Source organism: Ranitomeya variabilis, chromosome 4 (genome assembly GCF_051348905.1).
Source record: "Ranitomeya variabilis isolate aRanVar5 chromosome 4, aRanVar5.hap1, whole genome shotgun sequence".
Lineage (NCBI taxonomy): Eukaryota > Metazoa > Chordata > Amphibia > Anura > Dendrobatidae > Ranitomeya > Ranitomeya variabilis.
In genome coordinates this window covers 575,165,093-575,191,232 of record NC_135235.1, presented here as the reverse complement: position 1 = coordinate 575,191,232, position 26,140 = coordinate 575,165,093, and the positions used below count along the sequence as shown (strand labels likewise).

The following is a 26,140-nucleotide window of genomic DNA, read 5'->3' as shown; positions in this document are numbered from 1 at the left end:
AATTTATGGACTTTGATTGACACATGACACACAGTCTATATCTACATGCTATCATCTATTTCAAAAGAATTATAATAAAGACTAGATGGTGGCCCGATTCTAACACATCGGGGATTCTAGAATATGTATGTATGTATATAGCAGCCACATAGTATATAGCACAGGCCACGTAGTATATAGGAGCCATGTAGTATATAGCAGACAAATTCTACGTGGCCTGTGCTATATACTATGTGGCTGCTATATACATACATACATACATATTGTAGAATACCCGATGCGTTAATACAGGCCACGAAGTATATAACAGTGGCCACGCAGTATATAACACAGCCCACGTACTATATAACACAACCCACATACTATATAACACGGCCCATGCAGTATATAGCAGCCACGCAGTATATAACACAGTCGACGTAGTATATAACACAGGCTACGCAGTATATAACACAGGTCACGTAGTATATAGCATAGCCCACGCAGTATATCACACAGCCCACGCAGTATATAACACTACCCATGTAGTATATAGCAGCCACGTGGTATATAACACAGCCCAGGCAGTATTTAGCAGTGTGGGCACCATATCCCTGTTAGAAAAAAAATAATTAAAATAAAAAATAGTTATATACTCACCCACCAGGATCCAGCGAAGCTCTGGTGATGCGCGCGGCTGCAGCCATCTTCCGTTCCCAGGATGCATTGCGAAATTACCCAGATTACTTAGTGGTCTCGCGAGACCGCTAAGTCTTCTGGGTAATTTCGCATTGCATCTCTGGGAACGGCAGATGGCGCCCGGCGCGAGCGCATCGTCGGACGACGGAAGGTGAGAATAGCAGGTTTTTTGTTTTTTTATTATTACATCTTTTTACTATAGATGCTGCATAGGCAGCATCAATAGTAAAAAGTTGGGGACACACAGGGTTAATAGCAGCGGTAACGGAGTGCTTACACCGTCCTCTCTCCTCCTGTACCAGTCGTGACTCGTGACTTGAATTGCTTAAGATTATTGTACTTGTTTTTTATTATATAATTCCGTCCGTACCACTAATTACTCACTTGAGCAGTGACACAGAAAGCACACATTTTTAAGGAATTAAAACAATCTTTTTTTATTGAATACATACATAATGATAATCTCTTAAAACATTAGACATATAAACCTAAATATCTCAAAATGGGGACCGACAGACTACTCCTCAGCCTCAGCAAAAAATCGCGAGTGTTCAATAAACAAATACGCTATACAACAGGGATCACCAGGTTCCTATAACAATTGAAATTTATAGAACCTCTTTATAGATAAGGACCCATATGCTGCAGCTACTCGCTATGTTAATAGTGAACTACTGCCGCAATTAAATCTATAGCGCACCAATATCCCTACCAATATCCTGGGGATCTGTGCTGTACTTAGTATAACATACACAAGGTGCCGTGCTTACTTAGCTTGAAGAGGAGTGTCCGGTCCTTCTTACCCCGACGCGCGTTTCGTGCCTCTACTTCATCAGGGGGCGTGATTGTTTTTTATTATGTATACCTTTTTTCACATTTAAAACGCCATGGAATAAATGGCGTGTGTATATATCTATGTGATCTGTATACATGTGCATGTGTATATGTCTGCTCTGTATACATGTGTGTATGTGCATATATGTTCTCTGTATACACATGTTTATGTGCGCTGTATATATACTGTACATACAGTGGGGGAAAAAAGTATTTGATCCCTTGCTGATTTTGTAAGTTTGCCCACTGACAAGGACATGAACAGTCTATAATTTTAAGGGTAGGTTAATTTTAACATTGAGAGATAGAATATCAGAAATAAAATCCAGAAAATCACATTGTATAAATTATATAAATTTCATTGCATTTTGCAGTGAATGAAAAAACATGTATTGAAACAATTTCTTAAAATGTTAAGCATACATTTATAAATGTGTCAAATAAGAAGGAATAATGGCGGGGAACAACAAGTTGATCCAGCATATGAAACAGCACTAAATGTGCAATACACCCATATAATCAATCTCAGGCTTTGTGTTTGTTACTGTGGCAGAGTGATGGAAGTGCTGCAAAGGAAAGTGCTAGAAGAGGTGTCACAAGAGTAAGTGCCAATTGTTTGTCGCTATGGAGGTCAGACTGTTGTAACCACCAAGTTTGTTGCCACCTTGTGAGTAAAGTTCTCCAATGGCCATCAGAGAATATCTTCATCCTTCCTCCATCCCTGAGAGGAGAACCATTACATCACGTAGAATCACTATATACCCATCATAGTAAAATGGGAATACTAACATGTGAATACCCATAATAAAGCAGAGTTCTCAGTTGTGTAATGGTGTCTTGTACTTTAGTAAAGGGGCGCCTGCTGCCACCTACTTGGATAAAGTATCAGCTTAAAATAGGGAGAGAGTCTCATTCTTCTCATTCTCATTTTTCTTAATTGATACATATAAGAAATCTAACATGATGGACAACCACAAGTGAATATTTTCACATCCTAATCATGTACTTGACAGGTTTTTGCCTCTTGCTTCAGTTCGTATTTTGGACATCAGAGCCGCTCCTAACAAGGCGTGCATGCTGACGTCCAGCGCGGCCCACGAGAACGACGTCAACATGATCAGCTGGAACCAACATGAGCCTTTTATCGTCAGCGGAGGAGATGATGGTGTCCTCAAGATTTGGGACTTGCGCCAGTTTCAGGTCAGTGTCTGGCAGTAGATATTTGGCTTATTACATCGTGCATACATGTATAATAAATGAATGCTGTATACTCATTGCTGACGTTCAGTAAGCGTGTGCTCACACTGTTTATAGAAGAATCTCCTATAGGTGCCTCTGATGGTCCCCACAGTATAGGCCTACAGTGAAACACATCAGCCATAGACTCCATGTTAAAAATCAAATATATCATATTCTACTTTTTTTTTTACTGAATGATTCTGCTTAGAAGATTAATTGGTTACACTATTCTATACCTCAAGTAATAAGTTCCACTGAAATATATGGTCTTGGCAGGACAGTCTTGGCATCCCTTGGGGAAATGTTTGTGTTTGGGATGTATACACCGGGAGCTTTCCTGGCGCAAATGCAATGTGAATGCTTCCTAATATCTGGTAGAAAAGAGCTGATTTCCTCCATTCCTGCACCCCTGCTCCTCTACAGTTCCTGTGCATGTGTTGGCATGGGAGCATAATACAAATAGTAACGAGACAAATCTCCATAGAACAGTGGATTTCTATGGAGCTTCAATCACTACTTCTTTTGCTTTCATTATAAATGGGATGAATGGAGGCTGTGTTTGCACTCAGGATCGCACATAAATGATTTTGAGAAAAGCATTTGCAGCGCCCCAGAGACCTGGTCTTTGCAGTAATGTCGCTCTGCCACTAAGGGGAGTGATGGTACGTCTGATTGCACTAAAGGAGTTCACCTGACCAGGTATCACAGTCACACATTACACTTCACACTCCGGCCACCAGGGGGAGCAAAGGGTTCTATGTATTAGGCCACTCCTCACACTTGGGTAAAACTGGGGGCTGGATAGGAAGTTAGAGAGAAGCTGACTGGGTTGGATCCAGGCAACATCCTGTGGCAGAGGGTGTTGCAGGGGAAGATTCAAGGGGTCTCTGTCAGGGGTGGGATCCTGACAGTGGCCTAGCGAACAGGACAGATCATTACGGAGCTGCGCCTGCACTACCCTGCGGCGGCATCTTAAGAAAGGACACGAAGCAATGTATATTGTGGAGAAGTGAGAAACGAGATCGCGGCACAAAGGCGAGAGAACCAGTAGGAGTCGTGCCCTAAGATCGAGGCAACATCCTACTGAGGCGCGTAGCCGGTGGCCGGAACGCCGAGGAAGTATTGGGCTCCAAGCATTACTTCAAACAGCGACAGGACAGTTGATTATAGGTTGGCTGTCTCACCTAATTCACCTAAGCAGACATAGGAGGCAATTGTGGGAGAGGGGCATCTCTAGGGTCCCAGAATAACTCCAGGCCTACCCGTCATACGGGTGTGTCCTATCCATATCATCTGGGGGACGGAGAGAGAAAGAACATCAGAAACAGACACGTCAGTTTTGAGGACTATCCCGTGGTGCTCAGCAGGGAGGTACTACAACACCCAGGCGCTAGTAGGTAGGCACTGATTTCCACCTGCAAAGGGAACTCTGGATGTGCCTTCGGAACGGCCGGTCTCGGACAGCCCTGTTAGCAGTGCTCTGGATTGTGGATCCCGAAGCCTTCAGTAAAGAGGTAAAGAGACTGCAACCCTGTGTCCTCGTTATTCATCGCACCACACACCACCACCTTTAATTGGACGCCCCTTAGCAGGGTCACGGACCGGGTCTAGCCACCGTGACATCCCCAGGACAGAGACAGAGAGGCCCGGTACCGAGTACCTCACGGCCCTGCGTCTGGGGGCGCTCCAAACTTGGCGTCACGAACAGGATCTACTTAAGCCTGAGGAATCAGGTCATGTGTGCCTTGGAACTGTGATTGAATTGTGCTTGAACCGTGATTTATTGCAAAGACTGTGTATTGCTATTTGCCGCCAAAAATTCCCACCAAAATCGCCGCCATTACAGCGCCACGAGGAGCGCAGAGGAAGAAGAAGGGCGTGCCATGGGAGGAGACTATCAAAGTGGCGCCAGAAGTAGCGACCGCCCCCTCCGATTACTGCTGCGAGAAGACGACCTGCCTCAAAGCAGAGGAGAACCACCCCTTGATTTGCAACGGTGGGAGCCAAGACAAGAAGGAGCTCCTCCCCCGGGAAATGGCGGAGCCAGGTGCGAGTGCAGCTGCCGACCTCGAGACGGCGGAGGTGACCAGCGAGTACCTGAACGACGACGAAGTGATCCCGGGCTATCCCCCTCGACTGGAGGCGGATCCGAACCCACCGCAGCTGGAGGATCCGGGCCTCTTGGACCCGCCGGCGGAGGAGCCGAGTCAACCTATCCCGGACACGGAGCCAGCCGATGCGAAGCAATGGAAGTCGGGGCTGTCCCAGAGGGTCGCCTTGGAAGAACCGCGGTGCGAGCCACTGCCGACTCCAGTGTCCTCATCAGCGGACCAGACCGGCATCGGTGGAATCATATCAGACGCAGGTATGGAAAACGTCGCTGCTCCCCCGACCGATCCTGCTCCCGTGACCGCTCCCCATCCCGACAGTGACCAAGTCCTTACTGCTGAGCTGGTAGTGATAACCCCCGGCACCATGGAGAAGCTGGTGCCTCCATCACCGACGACTATGGGGGAACCACTAGACGTGAGCTCCGAGGGGGTGATCTTCCAAGGGGATACCCCAAGGGTTGGACCAGACGGGGCCAGGCAGGAGGGCCTCAGCATTGCTGCGCTCACCTGGGAACAATATAAACAATGCTTAATTCAACACTGGAAAAAACGAAAAGAGACCGAACAAAATGACCCACCGAAAGTACAAAACCCAAAGACTGAGCGCAATAAGAAAAACTTGATAAAACAGGGGACTGTATTAGCCTTTCACCCGAAGCGGGGTTGGGGCTCTATACACGAACCGGGACTGCCGACTGAAGTCTTCTTTACTAGCTACAACGTGAAGGCCCCGTTCCGCAATAGATGTGACAATTCATTATTATGCAGAGGGGACCAGGTGACCTACACTCGCCATCGGAGCGCGCATGGGTGGTGCGCTCGGAACGTCCAATGATGCGAGCCTGCAGTGGCGCTGCCTGCTGCCCCAATCATGCCTAACTCTGACGTGACTAATTCTACCACTATCACCACGGTGTGCATTATCGCCGCTACTGAACTTGCAACCAAAGCTGACATTCGAATCCAAACACCGGGTGACCTGACCGCATCTGGGAGACAAACCACTGACACTAACCCCTCATCAGCAGAGAACAAGGAACCGCAGCCTTACCGGTCAGGAAGTGTTCGGTACCCGCTGATGCCTTGCAGCTTACTGTGAGAATGAACCCCAATGCCCTGAAACTGTAAATAGTTACTTGTTCGCCTTCCTGCTGTTGTTTTGCTGCTAATACCCGACCAGGGTTACTCTTAAAGGGATCCCTTTGTTTACCCGGGATCCCTATTGCTTTTATTTTTGCTTTTGCTTTTTGTTTTTGCTTTTGTTCATCCTCGTTTATAAAGACTGCCGAATCATGGACGGTGAATGGTTCACAAAGATGTTTTGTAAATAGTTCGCACCTTCTTAAAGGTGCCCTCTACTGGTTTTACAAGAAGGAGAACTTTTTGAAGAGACTGTTCCTGACTACAGCGCAGAAGTTCTTGCCTTAAACGGACTTGCAGATGGAGAATCTGCACTACCTCAAAGAGACTTGGTTCCCTCTTAAAGAGAAGGTTCATATGTTGCACTTAAGTATAATGTTACTTTAAGAACGTTGAATAGTAAATAATAGGAAATGTTTAATGATGTTATTAGAGATTGAGGACAGGAAAGAGTTGAAAGCCGAATTTCAATAAAGTGAACCCGTAGGGGTTAGTGAGTCCTCCTGAGAACCATAGAGAGATGGTTGGTTGATCTTAATACCATGAATAAAGAATTGAGCTAATAGAAGAGAAGAGGCAGTAGGCCCGGATGAGTAGCCAGGCGGTCCTGCATATGTGAAGTTAGAAAAAGAGAAATAAAGAAAAAGTTAATTTATATTAGTGAGTTTTATCGTAAGCCTTTAGTGGGTTCAGCCTATACGCCCTTAAAGGAAAAGTTAAAATATTGTTCAAAATTTGCACTTAGCAGATAGAATACCCGGCTGGGTAAAGATGGTTATTTATTGCTAGTTATTTAATAATTGCTATCGAGATGTCTTTTGCACAGTGTAAATATGTTTCTGTTTGTAACGTTCAAGTGTCCTCACCTCCCATAAAGGGAAGCACTGTTAAATTTACTTGTTATTTGCATTTCAAAATTTTGTATGTCTTTCACTAACATGTATTGTTGTTCTTCTTCCCAGTCCGGGAGTACTGGATTTAACCGGGGGGGAGTGCAGCGCCCCAGAGACCTGGTTGTTGCAGTAACGTCGCTCTGCCACTAAGGGGAGTGATGGTACGTCTGATTGCACTAAAGGAGTTCACCTGACCAGGTATCACAGTCACACATTACACTTCACACTCCGGCCACCAGGGGGAGCAAAGGGTTCTGTGTATTAGGCCACTCCTCACACTTGGGTAAAACTGGGGGCTGGATAGGAAGTTAGAGAGAAGCTGACTGGGTTGGATCCAGGCAACATCCTGTGGCAGAGGGTGTTGCAGGGGAAGATTCAGGGGGTTCTCTGTCAAGGGTGGGATCCTGACAGTGGCCTAGCGAACAGGACAGATCGTTACGGAGCCACGCCTGCACTACCCTGCGGCGGCATCTTAAGAAAGGACACGAAGCGAAGTATATTGTGGAGAAGTGAGAAATGAGATCGCAGCACAAAGGCGAGAGAACCAGTAGGAGTCGTGCCCTAAGATCGAGGCAACATCCTACTGAGGCGCGTAGCCGGTGGCCGGAACACCGAGGAAGTATTGGGCTCCAAGCATTACTTCAAACAGCGGCAGGACAGTTGATTATAGGTTGGCTGTCTCACCTAATTCACCTAAGCAGACATAGGAGGCAATTGTGGGAAAGGGGCGTCTCTAGGGTCCCAGAATAACTCCAGGCCTACCCGTCATACGGGTGCGTCCTATCCATATCATCTGGGGGACGGAGAGAGAAAGAACATCAGAAACAGACACGACAGTTGTGAGGACTATCCCGTGGTGCTCAGCAGGGAGGTACTACAACACCCAGGCGCTAGTAGGTAGGCACTGATTTCCACCTGCAAAGGGAACTCTGGATGTGCCTTCGGACCGGCCGGTCTCGGACAGCCATGTTAGCAGTGTTCTGGATTGCGGATCCCGAAGCCTTCAGTAAAGAGGTAAAGAGACTGCAACCCTGTGTCCTCGTTATTCATTGCACCACACACGACCACCTTTAATTGGACGCCCCTTAGCAGGGTCACGGACCGGGTCTAGCCACCGTGACATCCCCAGGACCGAGACAGAGAGGCCCGGTACCGAGTACCCCACTGCCCTGCATCTGGGGGCGCTCCACATTCAATAGTGGCCACAGTCTGGATGGCTTCTTCGTCATCTGTTCATACCTGCCATACACATTATTTTGTCCTTGGTATGGACAATAGGAGCCTATAAAGTATGTTAAAAGGGTTTTTCTACTTTTAGCAAAGTGGACCCAAAATGCTTGCAGGCATGTACAATAACAAAGGCAGAGGTTACTTGCCCTTCCCTGTTCCAGCCCAGAGCATCCGCCGCCATCCTGGTCCCTGACTTTGTGCTGCAGCCGTGACGTCACGTAGACCTCATGTTGTAGCCAGTCACTTGCGCTCAGTGGCGCGTGCGATCTACATCGGCAGAGCGGTGACGCATGATGTTGACATGATATTGCCACTGCAGCCAAAACAGAGACCGGGACAGTGGCGGAGAGGGGTGTACCATCCTCCTTTATTTTACATGCTTGCGAGTGTATTGTGACCCCCTTGTCTATATGTGATGTGCGAGGCATTCGAATATACTGTAATTCTTTCAGATCGCTTGGCATCACTGATTAGAGGAGCAATGGCTTCCCTTCAGCAGCTTCTCTGTAGCCGGAGTTGGTGCTCTTGTGAAGACTTGAAAGTTTGGACTAGCTGTTTGGTATCACTGCTGCTCCAGACTGTGCTCTGAGGCTGCTTGCAGAGGTAACGTTACCTCTCTGCAGCATGGGGAAAGCGCAGAGGGACTGAAAGTGGCCCGATCTAGATAGCTTCGGAGCAGTGCCAGTGGCTTATGCATCTTACCTAAGTAACCGGCCACTCTGCAGGGTGGCTGGGAACTTTGGCAACGAGCTGCACACTATACATTTTTAATAAGTTATTATTCTTAATAAGAGTTCATTGCAAAGATGCTTGTTTTTACACTTGAGACAACCTGTCTGATTGGCTCAATTTATGAAACAAAAATATTACCAGACTTTTTTTGCACTCAAGATGCTGTTTTTCTCTTTTCCGCACAGAAAGGAGTCAGTGTTGTCCGGTTTAAGCAGCACACGGCCCCGATCACCTCTGTTGAGTGGCATCCTACAGACAGCGGGGTGTTTGCCGCTGCTGGTGCTGATGATCAGATAACTCAGTGGGATCTTGCAGTGGAGAGAGATCAGGATCAGGATGGTGACACAGAAGACCCTACTCTACAAGCCATCCCACCATAGCTGCTGTTTGTTCACCAAGGCGAAAAGGACATTAAGGAGTTACACTGGCATCCACAGTGCCCGGGGGTCATCATCAGCACAGCTTTGTCTGGTTTCAATGTGTTTTGTACCATCAGCGTGTGAAGCCGTTCACCACCCATCACCATGGACAACTTGGCAACTTGTGAAGCAATCAGTGGTGTAAATGACACGACGGCCGGGTACAACTGATCTCTCATCTGTGGGTTTACTGAAAATTCACCAATAAGTGTGGTCTTTGTATAAGTCTTATAACTAGTTGGGGATTTGGCCAGGTGCCCAACATTTATCTATAAAGAAGGCGTCTGCCTTCGGACTTCTGCCTTGCATTGATGGATGCTTACAAACACTGTGTGTTTTCATAAAGTCTTTTGGATCAGATATGACCTTAAAATATATTGCTTTGTCTCTTTTCTATGAACTAGCGTTCTTGATCAGTCTAACACGCGTGATTGCAGATTTCTTTGTGACTATGATGCTATGTAGAAGAAAGCACTGAAAACATTAATGACCCCATACATAAATATAAGTGATGTTATGAGTCCATTGTTAGGCTTTGAAGGAGTTGTCCAGGTTTTTCACAAGTCTGCAGTTGCTCTGTGTGACTAAGGATTTTCTGTGCCAGGAGCGAGCATGTGACCTCAAGTATTTTTTTTTCTTGCTGATATAGTGCCATTAATTCCAGAATGCTTTACAGACATTATCAAGTTTGTGACGTGCATATTCCCGGCCACATTTCGACTAGACGTGCACCACCTTGCTCAGTACAAATCAATTGAGCGAGGCCACGAACGTCTAGTCGGAATGCATTGGAACCAGAGAATCCTCTGTCTTGCCACCGACACTGGAGAATTCATACATAGTGACTGCAGACTTTTGTGATAAACCTGAAAAACACCTTTTTGAAGTGTACTTTTTGGTTTTGTGAGAAAAAAAAAATGGCGTTGCGACCATCATCCCCCTTAATGAATTAAGGTGTACCTACAATTTGTAGAGCACTTGTCACCTGATTCTTGCTGAGCCCCACAATGTACTTAAGCAACATTTAGGATCCACATGTTTGGCATTTCTGTTGCGATGAGAGCCTGCCTAAAGGGAATCTGTCAGGTCATTTTTGCATGTCATACAAATAGTATCCTGAAATAGAGCTTGGGCAACCTTTTCAGGATAAGTAACCTTTATTGCTGTACGTTGCCCTGTTGTGTTGCTGTAAGCCCCAGAAAATGTATTTGTGCGCCAGCTAACCAAGCATGTTTAAATGTCAAATGAATATTCACCCCTTCCCTCGCCCATAATCCCACCCACCCCTCTGCATCGGTGTCAGTGAATCAGTCAGACTGCCGAATTACTCACCCGAGGATTGCAACTTTAAATTTTCCAGGGCTTACAGCAATAAGTTACATATACTGAAAGGGCTGCCCAAGCCCTATTTCAGGATACTATTAGTATGGATGTAAAAACGATGTTACTGATTTACTTTCAATTGACAAATGCGTGTCTTTAGAAGCATAATATACTGGTCACTACAACGTACAGGTCAGTACAACATCAGATTTGCAATTTTCACTCGGCAACATCCAACTTTGCTTGTTTCTGGAAAATGCCCATGGAGTCAAAATCGCCACTACATCTGTAAATAAATTCCCAGAGGGGTGTAATTTCCGAAATGGGGTCACTTGATGGGGAATTCTGTTCTTCTAGCACTTAGGGGTTCTGTATATGGATTCTGTAAACTATTCTTGGAAAATCTGCGTTCCAGGAAGCAAATAGTGCTCCGTCCCTCCCGAGTCTTCAGATAGCTAAGCAGTACTGTACAGACACATAAATTTCCACATTCAGCAGAAATTAAGTTTTGGTGCCCTTTTTATCGATTTCAACATGTGAAAATGTAAAATCGAAAATGTAAAATCTGAGGCTAAAGCAAACTTTTTGTAATAAAAATGGTATAAAGTTCTGTGACACAGCCGTGTTGTCAATATGGTCACTGCATCCCTAGATGAATTCATTGAGGTGTAGTTTGTAAAATAGGGTAAAATATGGGGCATTCTGCTGTTTTGCCACCTCAGGGGCTCTGCCATTGTGACAAGGCACCTGCAAACCATAATGGCAATATCTGCAGTACAATATGGCGCTGCTTCCCTTCTGAGCATTGTACTGTGCCTGAAACATAGTTTTCAACCACGTATAGGGTTTTGGTGTACTCAGTGTGGGTGTGTTTGCGCAACAAATTGTACCTTTTTTTTTTCTCCTACTAGTCCTTTTGAAAATTAAGGAGTTAGGGCCAAGGCAACATTTTAGTGGAATAAATGGTAACTTTCATTTACTCAGCCTAATGTTACACAATTCTGTGAATCGCCTAAGGGTTATTATAAATGCAAACTACACCTCTAGATAAATTCCTCTAAAGGTATAGCTTCCAAAGTGTGGTCACTTATTGGGCGTTTCCACTGTTTCTGCACATCAGGGCCTCTGCAAATGTGACATGGTGTATGAGAGATTTCAGCCAATTTTGCACTCCGAATGACTAACGGCGCTCCTTCCCTTCCAAGCCGTGCTATGCGCCCAAACAGTAGTTTACCACCACACATGGCATATCTGCATACCCAGGAGAAATTGCACAACAAATTGTGTCCAGTTTCCCCTGTTACCCTTAAGAAAAATACAAAAAAAATTGACGATAATGCAATGTTTTTGTGGGGGAAACAGTAAAATTTTCATGTTGTCCTTCCACATTGCTTAAGTGCCTGTGCAGCACCTGTAGGGTTAATAAACTTATTGAATGTGGTTTTGAGCATCTTGAGATGTGCAGTTATTAGAACTGTCACATTTCTATATTTTGCAATATAGGCCCCTCAACGTCACTTAAAATGTGATGTGGTCCCTAAAAAAAAAATGCTCTTGTAAATTTTGTTGGAAAAGTGAGAAATTGCTGATAAATGTTTAACCCTTATAACTTCCTTACAAAAAAAATTTCTTACGGCGCTCGATAGATAATGGAGGTGGCTGACATGGAGAAATCCTACCAATGGCTGGAGAAAGCTGGACTCAGAGACAGCACAGAAGCACTAATCATAGCAGCATAAGAGCAAGCACAAAGTACCAGATCCTTAGAAGCCGGAATCTACCACATAAGACAAGACCCAAGGTGCAGACTATGCAATGAAAACTCAGAAACCGTCCAACACATAGTGGCAGGATGCAAAATGCAAGCAGGAACAGCGTACACCGAACACCACAACCAAGTAGAGGGAATTGTATACAGGAGCATCTGCACAGCATATGGGCTAAGTTCCCCTAAGTCCAGGTGGGAGACTCCAGAAGAAGTGGTGGAAAATGAAAGGGCTAAAATCCTGTGGGAAGTCAAGATCCTGACGGATAAGCAGATGTTGGCCGACCAGCCAGACATTGTGATAGTAGACAAGGATCAGAGGACAGCAATGATAATAGATGTGGCAGTGCCAAGTGACTGCAACATCAGAAAGGAGGAATATGAGAAGCTGGAGAAATACCAGGGCCTCAAAGTTGAACTGGAGAAGATGTGGAAGGTGAAGCAACAGTGATTCCAGTGGTGATAGGAGCACTTGGAGCAGTGACCCAAGTTGGAAGAATAGTTACAACAGATGCCAGGAGCAACATCTGAACTCTCCAGAAAAGCGCAATGCTGGGAACAACTAAGATCCTGCGCAGAACCCTCAAACTCCCAGGCCTCTGGTAGAGGACCCGAGAATGAGAAAGGACAACAAAGACCACCCCCATTGGGGATGTTTTCTTAAGATTGGTACTAAAGGACCCTGCTCAAATTGAAAAGGACAACCTCCTGTCCATCTGTCACGTCAACTTTCTGCCTGCCCTAATTTCTGGCTTCATCAGCCACAGACCAAATATGTGCAAAATACCAACACACCGTGACCAGACCACATAATACCACCACATAGTGACCAAATACTACATTACTGACTGTTAATAAAAAACACAACAGCAATATTACATTACGATCAGTGCCTTTATATACAGAATGAGCCTTGCACAGCAGGTTTCTGACGCCTCTATGTCTAACCTCACCAACTGTGCCTTGGGGAAAGACCAGAGTGGATGGATAACCAACAAAAAACTGCACTACATGAGCTGTGCCAGCTTTGACGGATTGAATGGGATTTAATGCAGGAACTACAGAATGCAGAGGACACCATGTGTGGACACAATGGATACGAGTCATTTCTCCTCAATTGCGTGTGGAGTTTATTAGCAAGTAAGACCTGGAAGATGCTCTCAGGAAACTGGATTGTACAAAGTTTCGTTGTCATGAAGGTGACACCTCTTATATTCGTGACATTGCTTAAATACATGCTGTGGACTGTCCTCGATAAGTGGAGACAGGTGATAGGATTCTTATCACGTCTGGATAATTAAGATGGAGCAATGTGAAGACACAGCATTGTATCTTCATTAACCAGACATCTATTTTCAGCAAGCCAGAAAGAAAAGACCGTTATCTATATGTTGACTTAAATTTGTGTTTTTTCTTCAGTTCAGTGACACTCTATGTAAGAGCGGTAATGGCGGCCATATTGGTTGTCATCCTGCATTCCCAGATATAGATCACTAGGAAATGATACAATAACTGCTCCTATCACATTTATTGTTGTTGACGCCGCTCTACAGGGGATTCTCCTTCTTCATAAATGATCTCTGGAAGATCTGATCACGGAACATCCATGTTATGGGTGGTCCTGACTGCATGGGGCAGTGCTGTAGCAGATCCTACATCCCCCACTGTATCCAGTGTATCCCTTCCAAGGAATGGTCTGTGAGCTGAATAGTTCCCAGCTGCACTGACACACTGTAACAAACCCTCTCCTCTATTATATGACAATTATCTGGTTTAGGAAACCCATTCTTCTCTGTCTTTTTAGGAGATTCTGAGGACGGACTCAGTGTTCTCATTTATTAGCCGAAATGGAGGAAGGCCCCAGCGTCTCCTGCTCTGGACCCGACTCTCCCAGGAATCAGAGCAATTAGCTGATTTATCCCCATAGGATATAACGATATCGGGGCTCATCCAGCCTTATCTCATGTGTGACAGTGATCCCCAAACTCCAGTCCTCACGGACCCAACACATCATGGTGTCAGGATTTCCTTTGTTCTGCACTGAGGATGGAATTATTATCGAGGCCTCAGAAGCTGCTGCAGGTTCTCTCCCCTGAGAAATACGAAGGAAATCCTGACACCATGATGTGTTGGGGCCGTGAGGCCTGGAGTGTGGGGGACACTGCTGTATGCTCCCACCAGACATAGGGGGCAGTATAATAATGACTACATGGCCGAGCAATGGAGTAAAGACAACAAAAAGATATAGGGGGTAAAAAGAAGATTTTATTTATAGATGAGGTTATTATATATTATATATCATTTATATGTGTAAATTATTCATCTATCAGACTAAACCTATTTATGGGCCGTGTTGGTCCAGAGGAAGGCGAAAACCCCGTGAGGAATCGGCCAATTATCCTCATATCAGGGGGGAAAATTCCTTCCTGACCCCAAATAAAGTATGGCGGTCAGAATAAATCCCAGGATCAAGGGCTGATACCGAACCGATGAGATTAAAGTAAAAAATAAATAGTTTATCATTATTTCTTTTAATAGACAATGCAAATATATGTGACACCAATGTAATAAAATGTAAGTGAAAATTTAAAAAAATAAATTATTTCTACATGTTTCGACTAATTTATGTCTATATTTGGCTTAACTAAAAGGTTAAAATAAATATTTTATTAACAATTATTTTGTTTGTTTGTTTTCTTATTTTTGTACCTTTTTTATGCCCTGAAAGTACACACCTACTTATTAGCTTATCACACTAAATGTATTTATGGGCCATGTTGATCCAGAGGAAGGCGAAAACCCCCTGGGAGGAATCGGCCAATTATCCTCATATCAGGGGGGAAAATTCCTTCCTGACCCCAAATATGGCGATCAGAATGAATCCCAAGATCAAAGACTGATACCTAACCTGTGTAATGTACCTGACCGGCGTAATGTACCTGAGCTGTGTAATGTACCTGAGCTGTGTAATGTAACTGTCCAGTAAAAAAAAAAAGTTTTATTTCCTTAGTCTAATTAGTGTTTATATTCATTGGATCTAATTTTTATTTTAAACTAAGGTATTTTTATTTTATTATAACTTGTTTCTTACGCTACTAGTGTATGATTCTACTTATTGATCTTTTATTCTAAACCTATTTAAGGCCGTGTAGATCCAGAGGAAGGCGAAAACCCCCTTTGAGGAATGGGCCAATTGTCCTTATATTAGGGTGAAAAATTCCTTCCTGACCCCAAATATGGCGATCAGATTAAATCCCAGGATCATAAGCCGATCTATGTCCTACATCTATGGGCTGATATGTACTGTGCTATGTGTGTGCCTGTACTGATGATGTAGTGTGGGGACCTGCACTGATCATGTTGTGTGGGTGATGTGTGATGGGTGCAATACTTACCAGGCCTGTGCTAAGGTGAGTTCAGGGATAATGGCCGCTCCTTACATGCTGCTGCTCAGCGGCCCCAGGACTGAAAGGTGCGACTATTGTTCCTGAACTCACCAGATGGAAACTTAGCACAGGCCGCTCCTGGGGTAGAAGATCTTCGGGCTGGAGGGATGTTAGATGCCAGCCCAGGAGGTCAAGTGTCTGGGGCAGCAATGGCAGTGGTCCGGCATGAAGATGGTATAGAGAGATGATGTTGAAGAGCAGCCGAGGTGTCATACAGCAGCAGAGACATGAGGCACGGGTCAGGAGGCATGAAGTTCTGAGCAGTTGGCATGGGCTCATCCTGTAAGACATAAGAGGAAGACAGGAAATCTAACTACCGGATCTTCTGTTATATTAGGGGAATGGTCTTTATAATGAACCATTCCGCTATATAACATCAGAAACAATGTACTGACATAATAGGTGTCCTGTGTGTACATCGGTCACTCACCAGATGGTCGTGGATTCTTTCACAGTCCAGATCTTTTCATCCACCTAATAAAAATAGAAACATAAAGTCACTGTCAGAAAAAGTGAAAAAAGGCAAGATGGATGATGACGATTATCATAGTGGGAGAACAGCACCTGATGAGTGTTATCCCCAGAGGAGGAGATACTTACCGGGCCCAGCTTGGTGACACGTACGTAAATCCGGCCACTGGGTGAAGGACTGTGCGCTCCGGCCACTGCAGATGGTGGTTCTCCAGAACTGGCCTGAATGGTGTAAATGGTGGCTCTACTCTCCTTTCCTCCAGATCCTCCCAGCCGATGGTGGTAAAGAATGGATGCTCTCGGATGTTCCCGCTCACACCCAGGCGTGTCTGAGGGTCTTTGCGCAGCAGCTTCTTGATGAGATGTTTCACGTCAGCATCAAGCCAAGATGGAAATTTCGGCTTCTCATTGATGATGGCTTTGAAAGCCATTTGCTTGACAGGGCCGTTGTAAAATGGGGATCGTCCTGCTGCCATCCTGGACACCACAATCCCCAGGCTCCACCAGTCCACTGCTGCGCCGTACCGTTTTCTACTATGCACCTCAGGGGCCATGTAATGGAAAGTGCCCGTCACTCCAGAGATGTTTTTGGAGGAGGAGACGCCATCTTGGGCAACCCCAAGGTCGATGATACGGATGTGGCCATCTGCATCCAACATGATGTTATGCGGCTTTATGTCACTGCAATGAAAGAAGAAAACAAAATAAGAAATCTGTCCAGTGATACAAGAGATGGAAAATGGGTCACTACAAGATATGGTAGACTAGGTGGCAGGACACCAGGAAAGCCAGGGGCCATATCTACAGCATGTAAAGGGTCAGAGAGAAGGAGGAAAGTTCTGCTTACCGGTGGACGATGTTGTGTCCATGGAGGAACTGGAGGCCACATACCATCTCTGCTGTGTAGAATCTGATGGAGAGAACAGAGTGCAGAATCAATGCCATGAAATCCTTCTCTGGAAATCCCTAAATACCATGGCACCCCACCTCCTGCTTCCAGCACCCTAAATATATGCTATGCCAGTGCTCCCCTAGCTGCACCCTGACCTCAGGTTTTTTCCCTTTCTCTTAGTTCTCTTTTAGGTACATTCTCTGCTTTCTCACCTCACATTGCCGATGTTCAGGCAGCCGCACATCTTGATCAAATCCTCCAGGCTGCCGCCGGACAGGTACTCCATGATGAAATATGCCCTGTGCTGAGACTGGTGTGCGGCATAGAGGTGGCACAGGAATGGGCAGTGTCTGGCCGCCAGGAGTACCCGCTGCTCTCTCAAGATTGTGTCCTCATTGTCCCTTTTTCTGATCATTTTGACGGCCACGTTGATGTTACTGCCGGGGACAGATGCCAGGACCACCTGAAAAACACAAATGGAGAATACTTAGAAGGTGTCTGCATTTTATAGTGCACAAGGCACATGTGAAAACTGAGTGGTCGCTTAGTCTGCTGGTGACCAGGACCTTGGAGAGGAGCAGATCTATCTATCAACACAATGCACTGCCTGCTCCATCAATGTTCTATGGAGAGGTCTTAATGAATATTTGTCATTTTAATCAGATAACTCAATAATGCACATGAAAATAAGCAATTTTCTAATAAATCTTATTAGATAAATCTGCTTCTTTCTCTGCCAGGACTGATTTTCAAATTAAAAAATTCTCTATTTCTGGGTAAAATCAGTCTTCACATTCAGTGAAGACAGACTGTTACATTACTGAGAGGAGATGACAGTTGGTGCTGATAATGTTCTATGTAAGAGGAATGGGTGGAGTCCTGCATTTAGCTCCTCCCTCCCCTCTACATAGAATACTATCAGCACCAACTGTCATGCTTTGAATTGCCATTAATGTGATCCAAATATCTTTATCTTTCTAGATTTAATAAAAACACTTGATGATGACATGGGAAAAAAAATCTCCCCTGCCCCCTACAGCTGTGACCCCGGAGATGAACCCTCCAGTATAGAAGAATACCACATTATAGCAACACTAGCCCTAACTAAAGTGATGTCTTATACCTCATCTCACAGAAAAACACTACAATGAGCAATAACAAAGCAAGACATGGCTGATAACAGAGAACAATACATGGGGATATAATAAAAACAGCTTTCAAATAAATACAAAAATATGTAGGCCTTACTTTGCCAAAGGCGCCTCTACCCAGGACCTGGCGGATGTTGAAACTGCTGATGTTAAGCCTGGCATAGGGGCCGGATGATCCAGGGTCTCCGCTGCATCCAGGTGTTGGCTCCTCCAATCCGTTGTCTCGTCTCCTCTTCTTCATGATCTTCTTGAATCCGGTCACGCTGTCCTCTTCTCTCTTCCTCTTCTCCACGCTCCTTTTCTCCTTGCTCCCCTTCTCCTCGCTCCTTCTCTCGCTCACTTCTCCTCGTCCAGTAGTCACCATTCTCAGTAATCTCTTCCCGCCTGTAGACCTCGGTCCAATCACTTCAGCCGACAGTTGAAAGTAAACGGCAGTTGATCGTGTGCAGGTGACCAGAGGTCAGAGGTGACGGAACCCTCAGGTGGCTCCTGCCAGGCAGCGGCTCCTGACCCTGCTCTGCCCTATACACTGTGATGTGGGCATCATGGGTGACAGTTTAGAGTCCAGAGGAACGGCAGAGAACTTCATGGCGACTTCCAGTGGTTTATTTATCAGATTATTAATCCCTCTATGTGTTTCATCATCGTTCCATTTTATAACTTACATTATTTTTGTATTGTAAAGTCGGTAATTTTATTAGCTTTTCTATGTTTCTTATCACATATTTCCTCCATGTCCCATTTCCCTTTATCATTTCTCCCAAGTGCCTATTCCACCACAGTGGTGCGCACCTATTACCCCCATATAAATCCCCCAACATGTTTCGCCTGCTCTCTGGCATCATCAGGCATTGGGGCATAAAGGAGTAAGTTTTCGCCGCTCACTTCCACATTTGGAGGTTTGCGGTACAGATGACACGATACACGAACCCCTTCATGACATATCATGCAGTTACATCACATGTCGTGTCCCTGATTTTGATGCGTGCTCCGGGTCTGAACCCATATCTTTTTTGGCAGATGATGGCTCATTTAATCAGCCATTATGTAATTTAACAGCCGCAGGTGGAGCGTAGCTTTGCCCACAGCTATTAAGTTAACCCGTTAAATGCCGCTGTCAATCGCTGACAATTCTCCTATAATAGCCAGCCTGTTGTCCCATACACCATAACTGTTACAGGTCTCAGAAAAGGGAGACACAAGCAAAATAGTTTTTTGGTTTTTTTTTTTCAAATTTCCCAATTTTTTTAAAAGAATTAAATAAAAAAGTATCTGTGTACTCGTACTGACCTGAAGAATCATATAGCCAGGTCAATTTTACAATACAGTGATCATGATAAATAAATATAACTAAACAACAATTGTGAAATTGTACTTTTTTTATCAATTTCAACGCACTTGGAATTTTCTTCTTGCTTTCCGCTGCATCACATGATAAATAAATGACTTTATTCAAAAATACAACTTTTCCCGCATAAAACAAGCCCTCATATGGCTATGTAGACCGAAAAATTAAATAAGTTATGACTCTTCGAAGAAGGAGAGTAAAAAACAAAGGAGAAAAAATGTAAAATTGCCTGGGTTGTGAAGAGGTTAAAGAAGTTGTAAAAAGATGATAAAAAGACGCCTTTTATTCCGAGAATCAGCGCCTCTCCTGTCCATGGCTTTTTTCTGTTTTGTATCACCGGTTTATTTAAATACTACAGACAACCCCCGGATAGAGGTGGCGCTGTTTCTGGTAGAACCAGCCATGTGTACAGCAATGAGTGCTCGTCCGCATAGGAGGAGCCATATGGTACTTCCATGGGTTAGTCTGGTCCGTAAACCAGACACAGTGGTGCGTGCTGTGATTGTTTCCACTCACATTCTTGGTCCATGTCTGGAATATCGGCCTGTTATATTATATTCAGGGCTGGACCAGCCATCTTTCAATTCTGACCAATACCATGACAGTCGGACACTTGGGTCTACATTACACATAACAATATCCATGTCCTCAGGTATAGAGAAGGCAGTGTTACTACATGGAGGCACGGAGCAAGGACTAATAATATTCAAATGACAGAAAAAAGACTGGCACATCCAAACTAGTGTGAATAGGTGCATACCAGGAGCAGCTACCTCCATATATAATATACAAAAAAAGGTTGCACTCTATCGTGCCAAAGCATGTCTAATATGAAATACATGAAATTTGAATAGCAAAATGGCTTTTGAACATTAGAAAAATATTTAAGAGACGCTTTGCACAGAATTTGATTTAATCAAATAGTGTGAGCCCATCAACCATCGTCAAGGTGGTCTCATTAAACTGATGGGTACCTGACCTCCCTGTCCAAATGTGAACACTTACCGAAGGCTAATGTCTGTATGCTTGGGTGAATATGGACACCCCTCTCAGCAAAGCCTACATATGGGTTGGCCGGAACCAAGTGTGACTAGATGTAATTAAAAACCAGATGGTGAGGGGAGGAGTGCCCAGTCAGTAAGCTAACATAGAAATGACAGAAAAAAGACTGGCACATCCAAACTAGTGTGAATAGGTGCATACCAGGAGCAGCTACCTCCATATATAATATACAAAAAAAGGTTGCACTCTATCGTGCCAAAGCATGTCTAATATGAAATACATGAAATTTGAATAGCAAAATGGCTTTTGAACATTAGAAAAATATTTAAGAGACGCTTTGCACAGAATTTGATTTAATCAAATAGTGTGAGCCCATCAACCATCGTCAAGGTGGTCTCATTAAACTGATGGGTACCTGACACTAGTTTGGATGTGCCAGTCTTTTTTCTGTCATTTCTATGTTAGCTTACTGACTGAGCACTCCTCCCCTCACCATCTGGTTTTTAATTACATCTAGTCACACTTGGTTCCGGCCAACCCATATGTAGGCTTTGCTGAGAGGGGTGTCCATATTCACCCAAGCATACAGACATTAGCCTTCGGTAAGTGTTCACATTTGGACAGGGAGGTCAGGTACCCATCAGTTTAATGAGACCACCTTGACGATGGTTGATGGGCTCACACTATTTGATTAAATCAAATTCTGTGCAAAGCGTCTCTTAAATATTTTTCTAATGTTCAAAAGCCATTTTGCTATTCAAATTTCATGTATTTCATATTAGACATGCTTTGGCACGATAGAGTGCAACCTTTTTTTGTATATTATATATGGAGGTAGCTGCTCCTGGTATGCACCTATTCACACTAGTTTGGATGTGCCAGTCTTTTTTCTGTCATTTCTATGTTAGCTTACTGACTGAGCACTCCTCCCCTCACCATCTGGTTTTTAATTACATCTAGTCACACTTGGTTCCGGCCAACCCATATGTAGGCTTTGCTGAGAGAGGTGTCCATATTCACCCAAGCATACAGACATTAGCCTTCGGTAAGTGTTCACATTTGGACAGGGAGGTCAGGTACCCATCAGTTTAATGAGACCACCTTGACGATGGTTGATGGGCTCACACTATTTGATTAAATCAAATTCTGTGCAAAGCGTCTCTTAAATATTTTTCTAATGTTCAAAAGCCATTTTGCTATTCAAATTTCATGTATTTCATATTAGACATGCTTTGGCAAGATAGAGTGCAACCTTTTTTTGTATAGTATATAATAATATTCAAAGTCACAAGGTGGCCTTATTTGTTATGGTTCCCAATGGCAGGGGAACATCAGAAACATAGAAAAACGGACAAGCTCTCGGGTGAAGGAAACTAGAGCTGACCGCGATGCTAAACCTATACACACAACTAATAGTAGCCAGGGAACGTGCCTACGTTTTCGCTAGACGTCTCGCACCAGCCGGAGGACTAACTACCCCTAATAGATGAAACACAGTCCTGGCTTGCCTCCAGAGAAAAATTCCCCACAGGAGATAATAGCCCCCCACATATAATAACGGTGAGTTAAGGTGAAAAGACAAACGTAGTATGAAAACAGATTTAGCACAGCGAGGCCCACTAACTAGATAGCAGAAGGATACAATAGTGGACTTCGCAGTCAGCTACAAAACCCTATCAAAAACCATCCTGAAATTACCTTAAACTCATGTGCCAACTCATGGCACCGGAGTGGCAATTTCAGCCCACAAGAGCTTCCAGCTGCAGAGAATCACATAACTGCAAACTGGACAAAACATACAAAAATAGACTAAGGACAGAAATGTCCAACTTAGCTGGTCAGCAGACTGGGAGCAGGTACATGCAACAGAAAGACTCTGGTTAAATTGATGGCCGGCATTGGAATGACTGAGGAACAAGGCTAAATAGGAAACTCCCACATCCTGATAGAAACAGGTGAAAAGCTCACAAGACACCAGTACCACAAGCGACCACTGGGGGAGCCAAATAACCGAATCACAACAGTACCCCCCCCTTAAGGAGGGGGCACCGAACCCTCACAAGAACCACCAGGGCGATCTGGATGAGCCCTATGAAAGGCACGGACCAAATCAGAGGCATGAACATCTGAAGCTGAAACCCAAGAATTATCCTCCTGACCGTAGCCCTTCCACTTAACCAGATATTGAAGTCTCCGTCTGGAAACACGGGAGTCCAAGATTTTCTCCACCACGTACTCCAATTCACCCTCAACCAGCACAGGAGCAGGAGGCTCAACAGAAGGCACAACTGGCACCTCATACCTCCGCAATAACGACAGATGGAAAACATTATGGATAGCAAAGGATGCTGGGAGGTCCAAACGAAAAGACACAGGGTTAAGAATTTCCAAAATCCTATAAGGACCGATGAACCGAGGCTTAAACTTAGGAGAAGAGACCCTCATAGGGACAAAACGGGAAGACAACCACACCAAGTCCCCAACACGAAGACGAGGACCAACACGACAATGGCGATTAGCAAAATGCTGAGTCCTCTCCTGGGACAACTTTAAATTGTCCACCACCTGACCCCAAATACGATGCAACCTGTCCACCATAGTATCCACTCCAGGACAATCCGAAGATTCCACCTGACCAGATGAAAAACGAGGATGGAACCCCGAATTGCAAAAGAAAGGGGAAACCAAAGTGGCAGAACTGGCCCGATTATTAAGGGCAAACTCTGCCAACGGCAAAAAGGTGACCCAGTCATCCTGATCAGCAGACACAAAACACCTCAAATAAGTCTCCAAGGTCTGATTAGTACGCTCCGTCTGGCCATTCGTCTGAGGATGAAATGCAGACGAAAAAGACAAATCAATGCCCATCCTGGCACAAAACGCCCGCCAAAATCTGGACACAAACTGAGATCCCCTGTCAGAAACTATATTCTCCAGGATACCATGCAACCGAACCACATTCTGAAAAAACAGAGGCACCAACTCAGATGAGGAAGGCAACTTGGGCAAAGGTACCAAATGAACCATCTTAGAAAAACGGTCACACACCACCCAGATGACAGACATTTTCTGAGAAACAGGGAGATCAGAAATAAAATCCATAGAGATGTGTGTCCAAGGCCTCTTAGGAATAGGCAAGGACAACAACAATCCACTAGCCCGAGAACAACAAGGCTTGGCCCGAGCACAAACATCACAAGACTGCACAAAAGTACGCATGTCCCGAGACAGGGAAGGCCACCAGAAGGACCTAGCCACCAAATTCCTGGTACCAAAAATTCCCGGATGACCTGCCAACGCAGAAGAATGAACCTCCGAGATGACTCTACTGGTCCACTCATCCGGCACAAACAATCTACCAGGCGGACAACGATCAGGCCGATCCGCCTGAAACTCTTGTAAAGCACGTCGCAGGTCAGGGGAGACAGCAGACAATATCACCCCATCCTTAAGGATACCCGTAGGTTTGGAATCACCAGGGAAATCAGGTTCAAAATTCCTAGAAAGGGCATCAGCCTTCACATTTTTAGAACCTGGCAGATACGAGACCACAAAATTAAACCGAGAGAAAAACAACGACCAGCGCGCCTGTCTAGGATTCAGACGTCTGGCCGACTCAAGATAAATCAAATTCTTGTGATCAGTCAAGACCACCACCCGATGTCTAGCACCCTCAAGCCAATGACGCCACTCCTCGAATGCCCATTTCATCGCCAAAAGCTCCCGATTACCAACATCATAGTTTCGCTCGGCGGGCGAAAATTTTCGAGAAAAGAACGCACAAGGTCTCATCACTGAACCATCTGAACTTTTCTGTGACAAAACCGCCCCCGCTCCAATCTCGGAAGCATCAACTTCCACCTGAAAAGGAAGTGAAACATCAGGCTGGCGCAACACAGGGGCAGAAGAAAAGCGGCGCTTAAGCTCTCGAAAGGCCTCCAGAGCAGCAGGAGACCAATCGGCAACATAAGCACCTTTTTTAGTCAAATCAGTCAAAGGCTTGACCACGCTAGAAAAACCAGTTATGAATCGACGATAAAAATTAGCAAAGCCCAAAAATTTCTGAAGGCTCTTAAGAGAAGTCGGCTGCGTCCAGTCACAAATTGCCCGAACCTTAACAGGATCCATCTCAATAGAAGAAGGGGAAAAAATGTACCCCAGAAAAGAAATCTTCTGAACCCCAAAAACACACTTTGCACCCTTTACAAACAGAGAATTGGTCCGCAAAACCTGAAAAACCTTCCTAACCTGTTGAACATGAGACTCCCAGTCATCCGAAAAAATCAAAACATCATCCAGATACACAACCATGAATTTATCCAGATATTCACGGAAAATATTGAGCATAAAAGACTGAAAGACCGAAGGGGCATTTGACAAACCAAAAGGCATTACCAAATACTCAAAATGGCCCTCGGGCGTATTAAATGCGGTTTTCCACTCATCCCCCTGCTTAATTCGCACCAAATTATACGCACCGCGAAGATCAATCTTAGAGAACCACTTAGCTCCCTTAATGCGAGCAAATAAATCTGTCAGCAATGGCAAAGGATACTGATATTTGACTGTGATCTTATTTAAGAGTCTATAATCAATACAAGGTCTCAAAGAACCATCTCTTTTGGCTACAAAAAAGAACCCTGCTCCTAAAGGAGACGAAGAAGGACGAATATGTCCTTTTTCCAAGGACTCCCTAATATACTCTCGCATAGCAGCATGTTCAGGTACAGACAGATTGAATAAACGACCCTTAGGAAATTTACTGCCAGGAATCAAATCTATGGCGCAATCACAATCTCTGTGAGGGGAAAGAGAATTAAGAGTAGACTCCTCAAAAACATCACAATAATCAGACAAAAAAGCCGGGATCTCAGAGGGAATAGATGAAGCAATGGAAACCAAAGGTGCGCCCCCATGATTTCCCTGACATCCCCAGCTTAGTACAGACATTGTTTTCCAGTCAAGGACTGGGTTATGGGTTTGCAACCATGGCAATCCCAGCACTAATACATCATGTAGATTAAACAACACAAGGAAGCGAATCACCTCCTGATGGTCTGGAGTCATACGCATAGTCACTTGTGTCCAGTATTGTGGTTTATTACTAGCCAATGGTGTAGAATCAATACCCTTTAAAGGTATAGGGACTTCCAGAGGCTCTAGATCAAACCCACAGCGCCTGGCAAAGGACCAATCCATAAGACTCAAAGCGGCACCAGAATCCACATAAGCATCCGCGACAATAGAAGATAACGAACAAATTAAAGTCACAGAGAAAATAAACTTGGACTGCAAAGTGCCAATAGCAGAGGATTTAGCAACTTTGTTTGTTCGTTTTGAGCATGCTGATATAACATGAGTTGAATTCCCACAATAGAAGCACAACTTATTTTTGCGCCTATAATTCTGTCGTTCGCTTCTGGACAGAAAACTATCACATTGCATACTCTCTGGTACCCTCTCAGA

At 44.7% G+C, this 26,140-nt stretch overlaps 2 protein-coding genes across 2 annotated transcripts; one reads left to right on the top strand and one right to left on the bottom strand.

The window, feature by feature from the left end:
* Window positions 1-1,706: 1,706 nt before the first annotated feature.
* On the top strand, window positions 1,707-9,636 carry LOC143769177 (glutamate-rich WD repeat-containing protein 1-like). The gene is made up of 2 exons (XM_077257743.1): window positions 1,707-2,712; window positions 9,043-9,636. The coding sequence occupies exons 1-2, from the start codon at window positions 2,587-2,589 to the stop codon at window positions 9,235-9,237; spliced, it is 321 nt and encodes a 106-aa protein (XP_077113858.1). The 5' UTR covers window positions 1,707-2,586; the 3' UTR covers window positions 9,238-9,636.
* Window positions 9,637-16,255: 6,619 nt separating this feature from the next.
* Window positions 16,256-18,688, bottom strand: LOC143768119 (protein kinase C delta type-like). The gene is made up of 4 exons (XM_077256807.1): window positions 18,422-18,688; window positions 17,386-17,636; window positions 17,129-17,191; window positions 16,256-16,962 (listed from the first exon to the last, which is right to left on the bottom strand). The coding sequence occupies exons 1-4, from the start codon at window positions 18,686-18,688 to the stop codon at window positions 16,407-16,409; spliced, it is 1,137 nt and encodes a 378-aa protein (XP_077112922.1). The 3' UTR covers window positions 16,256-16,406.
* Window positions 18,689-26,140: the final 7,452 nt, after the last annotated feature.

What these genes read in the sequence shown, in the direction of transcription:
- LOC143769177 (XM_077257743.1), top strand. Translation starts at nt 2,587, where the DNA reads ATGCTGACGTCCAGCGCGGCCCACGAGAACGACGTCAACATGATCAGC. An exon ending in GGGACTTGCGCCAGTTTCAG is followed by an intron (nt 2,713 to 9,042) that starts GTCAGTGTCTGG and finishes TTTTCCGCACAG; the next exon opens with AAAGGAGTCAGTGTTGTCCG.
- LOC143768119 (XM_077256807.1), bottom strand. Translation starts at nt 18,688, where the DNA reads ATGGTGACTACTGGACGAGGAGAAGTGAGCGAGAGAAGGAGCGAGGAG. An exon ending in GTAGAGGCGCCTTTGGCAAA is followed by an intron (nt 17,637 to 18,421) that starts GTAAGGCCTACA and finishes TGTGTTTTTCAG; the next exon opens with GTGGTCCTGGCATCTGTCCC. An exon ending in GGACACAACATCGTCCACCG is followed by an intron (nt 16,963 to 17,128) that starts GTAAGCAGAACT and finishes CTTTCATTGCAG; the next exon opens with TGACATAAAGCCGCATAACA.